The sequence below is a fragment of the Panthera tigris genome, chromosome A1 (assembly GCF_018350195.1).
Source record: "Panthera tigris isolate Pti1 chromosome A1, P.tigris_Pti1_mat1.1, whole genome shotgun sequence".
Lineage (NCBI taxonomy): Eukaryota > Metazoa > Chordata > Mammalia > Carnivora > Felidae > Panthera > Panthera tigris.
The window spans coordinates 70,827,601-70,839,752 of NC_056660.1; the positions used below are offsets into that span (position 1 = coordinate 70,827,601).

A 12,152-nucleotide genomic window follows, 5' to 3' on the forward strand; every position below is an offset into this window, starting at 1 on the left:
TGTCTATGTGTTTTTTGTATGTTTGTTTTTAACTGCTCTAGTTTAAATCTGAAAGCTTTTTTCCAGGGACAGAGCCTTTTAAAATAATGTTCTGAAATATAATCTGTGGCAATTTTACCCTGCACACTTAACGCCAAAGGAAAATCAGTTTACTAAGAGAATAATGTAAAATTACTAACTCCTTTTCTTTTTTTCTGCTTCAGAGTGCCTATTATTCAACCACAAGTGGCTAACTGGCAGTTCTCAGTAAAATTGCATGACGAAGTTCATACTGTCGTAGCATCAAACAGTGGGCCAACATTCTCTGTGAGTTTTATTTCTTTATTTTTATTTTTTTTGGCAGTCTTGAAAATTGATCTGTGCCTGTTTCAAACAATTTTTAATGTATTCAGCGACTCTCAATCTTTTGAGTCTGTAACACAGCAATGTGCTTGTTTCACCTTCTTTAGGAAGCTGAATGTAAATGGGAGGTTTTGTTCTCTCATGTTAATTAGGAAATACATTCCTAGATTTAGCCACATTCTACACCCACTTCCTGACACCTGATTCATTTTCCTTTTGTTATTGAGAAGTAATACTTTTGTTTTTGTCCCAGAGAAGAGCATCTTTAAGTATAATTCCAAACATATGATAGCTGTGGTAGGTAATCACTCTTTTAAAACAAGTCATCTGAAGCCTATATAACATTTTCTTGAGACTTCATGTTGTGTGAGACATTCTTGAGGCTAAATTTACCTTGTGGTGACATTCCTTTTGTTTTGAAGGAATTTAAAACTTGAACTTAAACCCCTTGGATAATATCCATGATAGAACTGCTTTAGTTTAATTCGGGTCTGTACTAAGCAGTGTTACGTTAACATTTAGTGTTTACACTGTGTTATGAATGATATGTTTAAATTATATGATTTGAGAGTGAGTGCCAGAAAAATATCATGATATTGTGAAATGTTTTTCCTGTTTTACTTTCAGCCTGAACACACAGAAGCTTCTAGGTAGTTAGTGCAATGAATATTTTATTAATCTACATTTCTCTTCTCATGGCTAAGTTGCAATGAAATGTCATTTTGTTGTTTGGAAAACATGACTTTTTCATCAAAAGATTTAAACAGGATATGAAAATAAAAATAATATGATTTCACGAAAAGAAGAACTGGTGAAGCTGAGGTATAGGGTGGTAGTTTTTTCGCTTTTATGTGTATTTTTTTTTTTTAAGTAAACTCTGCCCCCAACGTGGGGCTCGAATTCGTGACCCTGAGATCAAGAGTCACATGCTCTACCAACTGAGCCAGCCAGGCACCTCCTGGTGGCAGTTTCCTGATCCCAGCTAGAAAGTACCATCAGAGTTAGGAGAAGTCACTTATTCAACATATCCGTACTACATTCCTACCTTGTGCTAGGTAAGTGCTAGGCTGTTAAGACTGGAGAAGCTTACATTCTTATGTGGTAGTCAGAGTCACACGTAAATGAGATTCATTCATGAGTGAAGGGTCATCTCCTTGGTTGTCTTTAAGTGTTGGGATTCATTCTGTGTGCCAAAATTGCTGAGGCATTTGTTCCTGAAAGGTATTTCACTCCACTCTGTTAACGTGAAAACTGCGGTGGAGTTAAACAGTTGTCTTATGATGTATTTTTTTTGTGATGTACTTACGTGATTCCTTATGTTCCTCCTTTCTATATGATCATTTAAAAACGTAGCTCTATAAGTGGAGACTTAAGTGTATATCAGGTTGAGTAGCAAACTATGTGTATTGAATAGTAAAGAGTATTAATATTATAACATTTTCCTCAGGGAAGGTTAACTTTACAAAAATGTAGACTTAGCATAATATCTAGTTCTGTACTGAGTCACCACTGAAGTGTTACTGTTCATCTGATACTCCAATACACTGTTTTTCTAAGCAGTGCCTTGCCTTAATAAGAAAACGGCTCAGATTACGTCTTAGAGCTGTTATTTCTTGGTGCTTGTTTCAGATTCCATGTTGAAAAACTAGAGACCATCAGCTCAAATGGTGTCTTTGAATTTTTCCAGTAGAATTACCTCTTGTTTTACTTTTTAGCTCATAAGAAAAGCAGGGCTGTTTAAAAAAAAAAACACATCAAAATTATTGCATTAAAAATTTCCCTGGAAAATATCCACCTTGATACATAGTATCAATAGCTACTTACCCCTATTTATTGGCTTTACAGTATCAAACCTAATGAAAAACAGGTAATCCTGATAGTGTCTTTTTTTTCCTAAGTATATTTGGATTGAGTTTCATTTGACATCAGTGTTATTGAAGAGAGTCAAGATGAATAGCACAGACTAAGTAAAGACCCATTGATACGAAGTCTCAGATTTTAGGGTCTCGGGGGGAGAGCTGTGACTGTTGGTTTCCTAGGTCATCCACTGCCACATCAAGAAAAAGTAACTGGCCTCAAGGTGACACTCTAGGGTCATGATCCCAAGAGTGGTACAAGCAAAGTCATATGCCTGAAGTAATGCTTCAGATACCCCACATTTTCAAAATTATTTTAATCTAAAAAATTTAAATTAAAAGATGTTTCAAATAAGGAAAGTATTGCAAATGCACAAATGTTCTATACAGATCTCTTACTGAAAAAGAAACAATTCATAGTTACAGCTAAATCCCTTCTTTATGATATCTCATTCCGCCCTTTCCCTCTCCAGAGGTGACAGCTATCCTGAAGATGCTATGTGTCCTCCTTGTGCATATTGTTCTACATTTAGTATGTATGCATGGACTTAATAGTAAAAAAGAAGACTGTGAAAATATAAGTACTTAATGATGCCATTTATGTAACAGTTTGAAATATACAAAGCAAAAACAACTCCATTTGCAACACTATCAAAAAGAATAAGATGCTTAGGAATAAACTTAACCATGGAGGAGAAGGACTTGTACACTAGATACTACAAAATGTTGCTGGAAGAAATTAAAGAAAACACAAATATATGCAAAGCCATCTTGGGTTCATAGATTGGAAGACTTAATGTTGTTATAATGTCAATATTACCCATGATTTGGCTTCAGTATTACCCATGTTCAGCAGATTCAAAACAATCCCTATCAAAATCCCAACCGATTTTTTGCAGAGATAGAAAAGTCAGTCCTAAAATTCATATGGACTCTTAAGGGAGGGACCCCAAATAGCCAAAACAATTTTCAAAAAGAAGGACAAAGTTGGAAAGCTCACACTTCCTGATTTTAATACTTATTACAAAACTGCTGTGGTCAAAATGGTGTGGTACTCGCATAAGACAGACACATCGACCAAAAGAAGAAATTCTGATACGTGCCACAGCATGGAGGAACCTGAGGGAATTGAGCTCAGTGAAATAAGCCAGACACAAAAGGACAAATACTGTATGATTCCAAATCATACAGTATGTAGAGTAGTTAAATACATAGAAAATAGAATGGTGGTGCCAGAGGCTGGGAGAGTGGGAAACAGAGGGTTATTATTTAAAGGGAATAGAGTTTTAGTTTCACAAGATGAAAATAATTCTGAAGATGGCCATTGGTGATGCATATACAAAACTCTGCATGTCTTTAATACCACTGAACTGTACACTTCAAAATGGGTAAGATAGTAAATTATATGATTTGTAAAAATTTTTTAAGTGCAAAAATCAATACAGATCAGTATTTTTTGATAAAAAATTTAAAAGTAGTGAGGATGAAATTTTTGGGAAACAAAGGAAGCATGGTAGGGGGAAAAGTTAAGTGAAGAAGTAGTAGGTGGGGGCGCATGGGTGGCTCACTCCATTGAGCATACGACTCTTAAATTTTGGTTCAGGTCATCATCTCCTGGTTTGTGATTTCGAGCCCCCTGTCAGGCTCTCTGCGGGCAGCAGCATGGAGCCTGCTTGGGATTTTCTCTCTCTCTTTCTCTGTCTCTCTCTTTCTCTCCCTCTCTCGACGCCCCTCGCCTGTTTGTGTGCTCTCTCTCTCAAAATAAATAAATAAACTTAAAAAAAAGAAGTAGTAGATAGGGTGAAATATTTTATGCTTTAGATTTTTGATTTTGACTATAAGGGTCAGAATGAATAGCAAAACTGAGTATAAAATCTGCTAACACCAAATTGAAATATTGTTTAGCATATTAAGATGAGAAACTTAAAAATATCAAAAACAAACTAATGTTTACTTACATTTAATTCATGATTATATTCTGGATTCCCAAGATGTTTTCCGTTCTCTTTTATTCTGTGTAATGTGATACTGGTCAAAATAGTTCATGATAGTGCGTTTGTTATCTTAAAGATGATGGCCTAACTTCATACTGAAAACAGTTCACTTGGAAGAAGAATGTCAGAGTACTCTTGATGTGAAGAAAATTAGCTCAAGAATTCAGCCTTCCTAAAGATGAAAAAGTGTGCACTGTACATGCACTTAAAATTTTTTTGCCTAATATTTCTGTTAACTACTAGTAAGTAGAAATAATAAACAGAAAACAGCATATGATCCTAGATACTGATTTAGATATCCTTTGTGTTACAGTGAGCCATCAATAGAAATTTTTATAAAGATCCCGTAAACTACTTAAGAATATCCAGAATCCTCAAACTCATGAATTTTGGCACAGCAATGTAATTTTTGTGCTAATAGTTGAAGAGAAAAATCTCAATGATGAAAAGAAACATTTAGTATAGTTAAGAAAAATGAAAATTGTTTTTATCTTTTTTAAAACTCTTTTCAGCTCATTTTCTCCTAAATGAGATTTTTTTTTTTTTTGCTTCTTATGGAAAGGTCAAAACTTTCCTTTTTGATGGCCATAAAATTGTGCTGCAGTTTTATCTTTTTTTATTATTTTTTTAATATAAAATTTATTGTCAAATTGGTTTCCATACAACACCCAGTGCTCATCCCAACAGGTGCCCTCCTCAATGCCCATCACCCACTTTCCCCTCTCCCCCAACCCCCATCAACCCTCAGTTTATTCTCAGTTTTTAAGAGTCTCTTATGGTTTGGCTCCCTTCCTCTCTAACTTTTTTTTTTTTTTTCCTTCCTTCCCCTCCCCCATGGGTTCCTGTTTAGTTTCTCAGGATCCACCTAAGAGTGAACACATGTGGTATCTGTCTTTCTCCGTATGGCTTATTTCACTTAGCATAACACTCTCCAGTTCCATCCACGTTGCTACAAAAGGCCGTATTTCACTCTTTCTCATTGCTAAGTAGTATTCCATTGTATATATAAACCACAACTTCTTTATCCATTCATTAGTTGATGGACAATTAGGCTCTTTCCATAATTTGGCTATTGTTGAAAGTACTGCTATATAAACATTGGGGTACAAGTTCCCCTATACATCAGCATTCCTGTATCCCTTGGGTAGATTCCTAGCAGTGCTATTGCTGGGTCATAGGGTAGATCTATTTTTAGTTTTTTGAGGAACCTCCACAGTTTTCCAGAGCAGCTGCACAGTTTGCATTCCCACCAACAGTGCAAGAGGGTTCCCGTTTCTCCACATCCTCTCCAGCATCTATAGTCTCCTGATTTGTTCATTTTAGCCACTCTGACTGGCGTGAGGTGATATCTCAGTGTGGTTTTGATTTGTATTTCCCTGATGAGGAGCGACATTGAGCATCTTTTCATGTGCCTGCCTATTGGCCATCTGGGGTCTTCTTTAGAGAAGTGTCTATTCATGTGTTCTGCCCATTTCTTCACTGGATTATTTGTTTTTCGGGTGTGGAGTTTGGTGAATTCTTTATAGATTTTGGATACTAGCCCTTTGTCCGATATGTCATTTGCCAATATCCTTTCCCATTCCATCGGTTGCCTTTTAGTTTTGTTGATTGTTTCCTTTGCAATGCAGAAGCTTTTTATCTTGATGAAGTCTGAATAGTTCATTTTTGCTTTTAATTCCCTTGCCTTGGAGATGTGTTGAGTAAGAAATTGCTGAGGCTGAGGTCAGAGAGGTTTGGTTTTTTTTTTTTTTTTTTTTTTTTTTTTTTTTGCTTTCTCCTCTAGGGTTTTGATGGCTTCCTGTCTCACATTCAGGTCCTTTATCCATTTTGAGTTTATTTTTGTGAGTGGTGTAAGAAAGTGGTCTAGTTTCATTCTTCTGCATGTTGCTGTCCAGTTCTCCCAGCACCATTTGTTAGAGAGACTTTTTTCCATTGGATATTCTTTCTTGCTTTGTCAAAGATTAGTTGGCCATACATTTGTGGGTCCAATTCTGGAATCTCTATTCTATTCCATTGGTCTATGTGTCTGTTTTTGTGCCAATACCATGCTGTCTTGATGATTACAGCTTTGTAGTGGAGGCTAAAGTCTGGAATTGTGATGCCTCCTGTTTTGGTTTTCGTCTTCAATATTACTTTGGCTATTCGGGGTCTTTTGTGGTTCCATACAAATTTTAGGATTGCTTATTCTAGCTTTAGAGGAATGCTGGTGCAATTTTGATTGGGATTGCATTGAATGTGTAGATTGCTTTGGGTAGTACTGACATTTTAACAATATTTATTCTTCCAATCCATGAGCATGGAATGTTTTCCCATTTCTTTGTATCTTCTTCAATTTCCTTCATAAGCTTTCTATAGTTTTCAGCATACAGATCTTTTACATCTTTGGTTAGGTTGATTCCTAGGTATTTTATGCTTCTTGGTGCAATTGTGAAAGGGATCAGTTTCTTTGTCTTTCTGTTGCTTCATTATTAGTGTATAAGAATGCAACTGATTTCTGTACATTAATTTTGTATCCTGAGACTTTACTGAATTCACGTATCAGTTCTAGCAGACTTTTGGTGGAGTCTGTAGGGTTTTCCATGTATAATATCATGTCATCTGCAAAAAGTGAAAGCTTGACTTCATCTTTGCCAATTTTGATGCCTTTGATTTCCTTTTGTTGCTGATTGCTGATGCTAGAACTTCCAGCACTATGTTAAACAACAGCAGTGAGAATGGACATCCCCGTCGTGTTCCTGATTGTGCTGCAGTTTTAAATTACAATCAGATTCCTTTCATTCTGCCAATTTCAAGTAAGTTGTATATTGATACAATTTATATTAAAAGTTAAATGGCAGAGATCCACTTCTGAAACAGCAGTTTTGTGCAACAAAGCAACTACTACTGGTGAAAGTTATAAAAATCTCTATTGTAGATGACATATTGTTGTATGTAGAAAATTCTGAAAAATCCATTAAGGAATTATTACAAAATAAGTTTAGCAAGGGTACAGGGTACAAAATAAATATATAAAAGTCAATTGCATTTTTACTTATTTGCAATGAACAATCCAAAAACAAAATTATGAAAAAGTTACCATTAAGAGCATCAAAAGAATAAAAGAACAAAAGAGGTATAAATTTATACTGTGAAAACTAAAAACTAAAAACTATTAAAAAAGATATTAATAGAAATCCAAATAAATAGCATCTCATATTCCTGAATTGAAAGACTTAATGTTGTTCAGATGGTAATATTTCCTAAATTGGTTTACACATTCAATGCAGTTCTTTCCAGAATCCAAAAAAAAATTTTCTCCAGAAATTGACAAGCTGATACTAAAATTTATATGGAAACTTAAGGGACCCAGAATAGCAAAAGCAATCTTGAAAAAAAGAACAAAATTGGAGAACTCAGTTTCCCTTTTCAAGACTTAACAACAGAATTGTCTCATAAAATATAGTACTTGCATAAAGATAAACATATAGATCAATAGAACAGAATTAAGAATCCAGAACTAAATCCCTGATTTTCGACAAAGGTGCCAAAGTAATTCAGTGAAGGAAAGAATAATCTTGTCAACAAATGGTACTGGACCAAGTCGGTATCTACGTGTAAAAGAATAAAGTTGAATCCCTATCTCATATTGAGTTAATTATACCAAAATTAACCTAAAGTGGATAAAAGATCTAAATGTAAAAGATGAAACAATAAAACTCTTAGAAGAAAACATAAGGGTACATCTACATGACCTTGCTTGTGGCAGCAGTTGCTTAGATAGGACAAAAGCACAAGCAACAAAAGAAAAAATAAATTGGTCTTTGTCAAAATTAAAAACTGTGTTCAAAAGATACAGAACAAGAAACTGAAAAGACAGAACACAGAAGGGGGAAACATATTTGCAAATAATATATTCAGTAAAACACTTGTATTTAAAATACATAAATACATACAACTCAAAAGTAAATTAAATAGGAATATATAATATCCATTTACCCTTTCTATAAAATAATTTGATAACATTCATCAAAGACCTTTAAAAAATGTTCATATTCTTTGGTTCACTGATACCTCTTCTCAAACCCCACCCAATGAGGGGTGCCTGGGTGGCTCAGTCGGTTGGGCGTCTGACTTCGGCTTAGGTCATGATCTTGCAGTTCCGGAGTTTGGGCCCTGTGTCGCGCTCTGTGCTGACAGCTCAGAGCTTGGAGCCTGCTTTGGATTCTGTGTCTCCCTCTCTCTCTCTGACTCTCCCTGGCTCATACTCTGTCTCTCTCTCAAAAGTAAGTAAACATTAAAAAAAAAACCAACCCTACCCAATGAAAAATTGTGAATGTGAACGTGAAAAAAAGATGAATTAATGGTGGCTTGCCTTGGAGATATCCATGTAAACAATCTCTACATATGGTAATAAAGGGTCAGCAGGCTTGGAATTAAAATACATAAATGTCTTAACAGAAGTGTCTTCAACCACTTAAATCCTGAGAAAGATAGAAGAAAGAGCACTCAACTGGCTGGGGGAAAGGAAGTGTCTAGGTGAAAGTGAAGTTCTTTTTGGCCAAGATGACTAATGAGTAACAGATTAGAATGTGATGACATATGTCATGACTTACCTCCAAATTGTGGTAAAATAGGTGAGGAAAAGCACTGGCACGTGGTAGCAAGGTAAGTTTTTTGAAACATCAGAGACATTTTCTATAGATAACTTTGATTTCTTATTATGGAAGTGTATGCTTCCTTAATTTTTCTATTATTTGTTTTCCACAAACAGTAGAGTGAGGAAGGGGTGTCCCTGTCTTGTTCTAGTTGCATTGTTGTTTTCTGGTACCTATTTTAGCCTATTTAAAGGTATTTCCATGAAGCAGTTGATTACTTTGGTTTGCGATTATCGAAGATGTACCCTGTCCCAGGCACTGTGGTAGGCACTACACATAATTTATCTCTAAATGAGATAGTAGGAAACCGGAACGCAGTTGTTACTAGCCCATGCACTAGTACCTCTCTATATCTCCTTTTATAGGGTAGTTTTGCTAGACAAAATTCTGAGATATAGTAGCACTGTCAAGGAAAATTACAAAGAATAATGCATTTATTTCCAAACAGAATATTTTTGACACATGATAAAGGGATTTTTCTTTGTGATAGGCAGAAAGTTAAGTCTGCAGTCATACTATTTAAAGGATCATGCAAGGTATCACAAAAATGTACACAATATTATATACACAATGTACCCAGTGTTGAAAAGTACACAATCAGGAATACTGGTTAAGAGTAGCTGTTAGAGGGGTGTCCGGGTGGCTCAGTTGGGCATCCAACTCCGAATTTCGACTCAGGTCATGGTCTCATAGTTCAGTTCGTGAGTTCAAGCCCCAACTTGGGCTCCACGCTGACGGTGCAGAGCCTGCTTGGGTTTCCCTTTCTCTCTCTCTCTCTCTCTGCCCCTCCCTTGCACTCTCTCTCTCAAATAAATAAGCTTAAAAAAAAAAGAGTAGCTGTTAGAAAGCATTTTTAGTATCTTATTACCTCTTGTAGAGGTTACCGTATTTTTCAAATGGGTATTAAAATTCAATATATTGAGTTTTAGCAGTGATCTTACAGTTTTATCCAAGTAAGTAATAATCTTTGAGAGCAATACATGATTTGAGATAAATAAGATTTTTGCATCTAAAAGAGCTTTCATTTCATTTTCTTAGTAATGTTTGTTTTGGTTGATATAAAATTGTCTCATCTTTAGATGCCTGTGGGAGGGAAATGTTTTGTAGTATTCATATCATTGAAATTACCACCCTATATTTTTCTTCTCGAACAGAGAAAATGATAAAGAACATAAGAATAAAAAATAATAATTACATATGGATGCATAATAAATAATTACATATGCATCATCTGAAGGTTTCCTTCTCTAACATAGCTAACCCTTTCCCATTTGTTCTACCATTATAGATTTTGTTCTAGACTTCATTTGTAGGAAAACATTCCACCAGAGTTACTTTGAAAATGTGTGTGTGTGTGTTTTAGTTTATTTATTTATTTTGAGAGAGAGAGCACAAGGAGGGGAGGGACAGAGAGAAGGAGAGACAGTCCCAAGCAGGCTTTGTGCCATCAGCGCAGAACCCGGTACAGGGCTCGAACCTGTGAATCATGAGGTCGTGACCTGAGCCAAGATCAGGAGTCAGATACTTAACTGACTGAGCCACCCAGGCACCCCTGAAAATATGGTTTTAAGTAGAACTAGTTAAGTATTTTTAAGTAATATTTTCATAAAGATTAAGAATTAAATGAAGTTAGCATTTGCCAATAAATAATTCTGTGCACAAAATCATATTTTCTTTATGTTTTCAGTAAGAATTTATTCTTGCATTTTACATCACAGTCTCTGTTCCTTTTATCCCATTTGTAGGGAGTAATGCTAAATCATGTAGTTACTGGAATTTTTATAGGGACATGGTAAGAATCATGGTTCTTTTAAGGAAATAATTTTCCAGTGCCCTTTGTAGAATAAAATGCAATATTATTCTATCTGTCCTTTTGTCACTATGGTCAAGTTTTAGAGTAGACTCTTATTTTTGAACATGAAAAAGACATCAACAAACAAGGTGAATTTACTTTTACATTTATGCCTACTGTAGGCTTTTTATTAAAGAGTTAGCTATATAGCTTAAGGGCATGGTAGGCAGACAGAAAACTGAAAAAACATTTTTGTAGTAACTTATTTTATTTTATTTTTTATTTTACTTTATTTTATTTAGATTTTTATAGTAACATTTTAAAATGAATACCATAGTACTCTTAAGTGCTTGTAATGAAGGACTTTATTATTATTTTTAAAATTTTAATGTTCATTTATTTTTGAGAGAGACAGAACACGACTAGGGAAAGAACAGAGAGAGGGAGACACAGAATCTGAAACAGGCTCTGAACTGTCAGCACAGAGCCCAACTCTGGAACCCGGTGATATCAAACTCTGGAAAGGTGATATCATGACCTGAGCCGAAGTTGGACATTGAACTGACTGGGGCGCCTGGGTGGCTCAGTCATGATCTCACGGTTTGTGGGTTCGAGGCTCCTGTTGGGCTCCGTGCTGACACCTGAGAGCCTGGAGCCTGCTTGGATTCTGTGTCTCCCTCTCTGTCTGTCCCTCCCTTGCTTGCACTGGGTCTCTTGTCTTTCAAAGAATAAACATCAAAAAAATTTTTTTAATTAAAAAAAAAGAAAATTGACATATGGTATGTGATAAATGACAAAAAAAATTGAGGTTTTTGAATTTATGCAGTATTTTTTTAACGTTTATTTATTTTTGAGAGAGATACAGAGTATGGGGGGGGCAGAGGCAGAGGGGGGGGGATCCAGATTCCAAAGCAGGTTCCAGGCTGTCAGCATAGAGCCTGACATGGGGCTCGAACTCACAGTGAGATCATGAACTGAAATGAAGTCAGATGCTTAACTGAGTGAGCCACCCAGGCACCCCAAGAAATTATGCACTATTTTATATTTAAAACTTAAAAATCTTTTTCTTTTGGCAGCAATTAATTCAATGTTATGATCATATAAGCTACGTTTTTGTTAGGTGATTTTTTTCACTTAGGCTTCCCCAAACCCCACCCCCCCCGCTTTTAAAAAGAATGCTAGATAAAGTAGCAAAAATGTTACCCTATTTGAGGAAATGAATTTTTTTTCCAGAAAACATAATATTGTGCAAACATGAAATTCTTTCACTGTGGCAACAACATTTGTTTTCTTGATAAAGTTATTTTTCCATTTGAGAAAAATTGCTAGGAAAATAGGTTTGTGCTTAAAATTTTAAATATTTTGGCAAAAATTATAAAACCATAATCATAAGTAAAGCCAATAGAGAAGCCAACAGACCAGAGGAGAAATATGCCGCTCATTTCAGTGACAAAAGGGGAATAAATGTTCTTAATATATAAAGAACTATTGATCAGTGAAAAACACCAGCCTTCCAGGTGAAAAATTCTCAGGT

The 12,152-nt window shown here is 35.4% G+C and overlaps 1 protein-coding gene across 4 annotated transcripts in view; it reads left to right on the forward strand.

Annotated features, from left to right (window-relative positions):
* The window catches only part of PCCA (propionyl-CoA carboxylase subunit alpha), a 477,968-nt gene that overhangs the window by 334,181 nt on the left and 131,635 nt on the right, over nucleotides 1-12,152 (forward strand). For all 4 annotated transcript variants that reach the window (XM_042979710.1, XM_042979700.1, XM_042979707.1 and 1 more), the window contains one exon: nucleotides 204-306. In XM_042979710.1, the coding sequence (XP_042835644.1) occupies nucleotides 204-306 (103 nt within the window). The remainder of the gene's footprint in view (nucleotides 1-203; nucleotides 307-12,152) is intronic.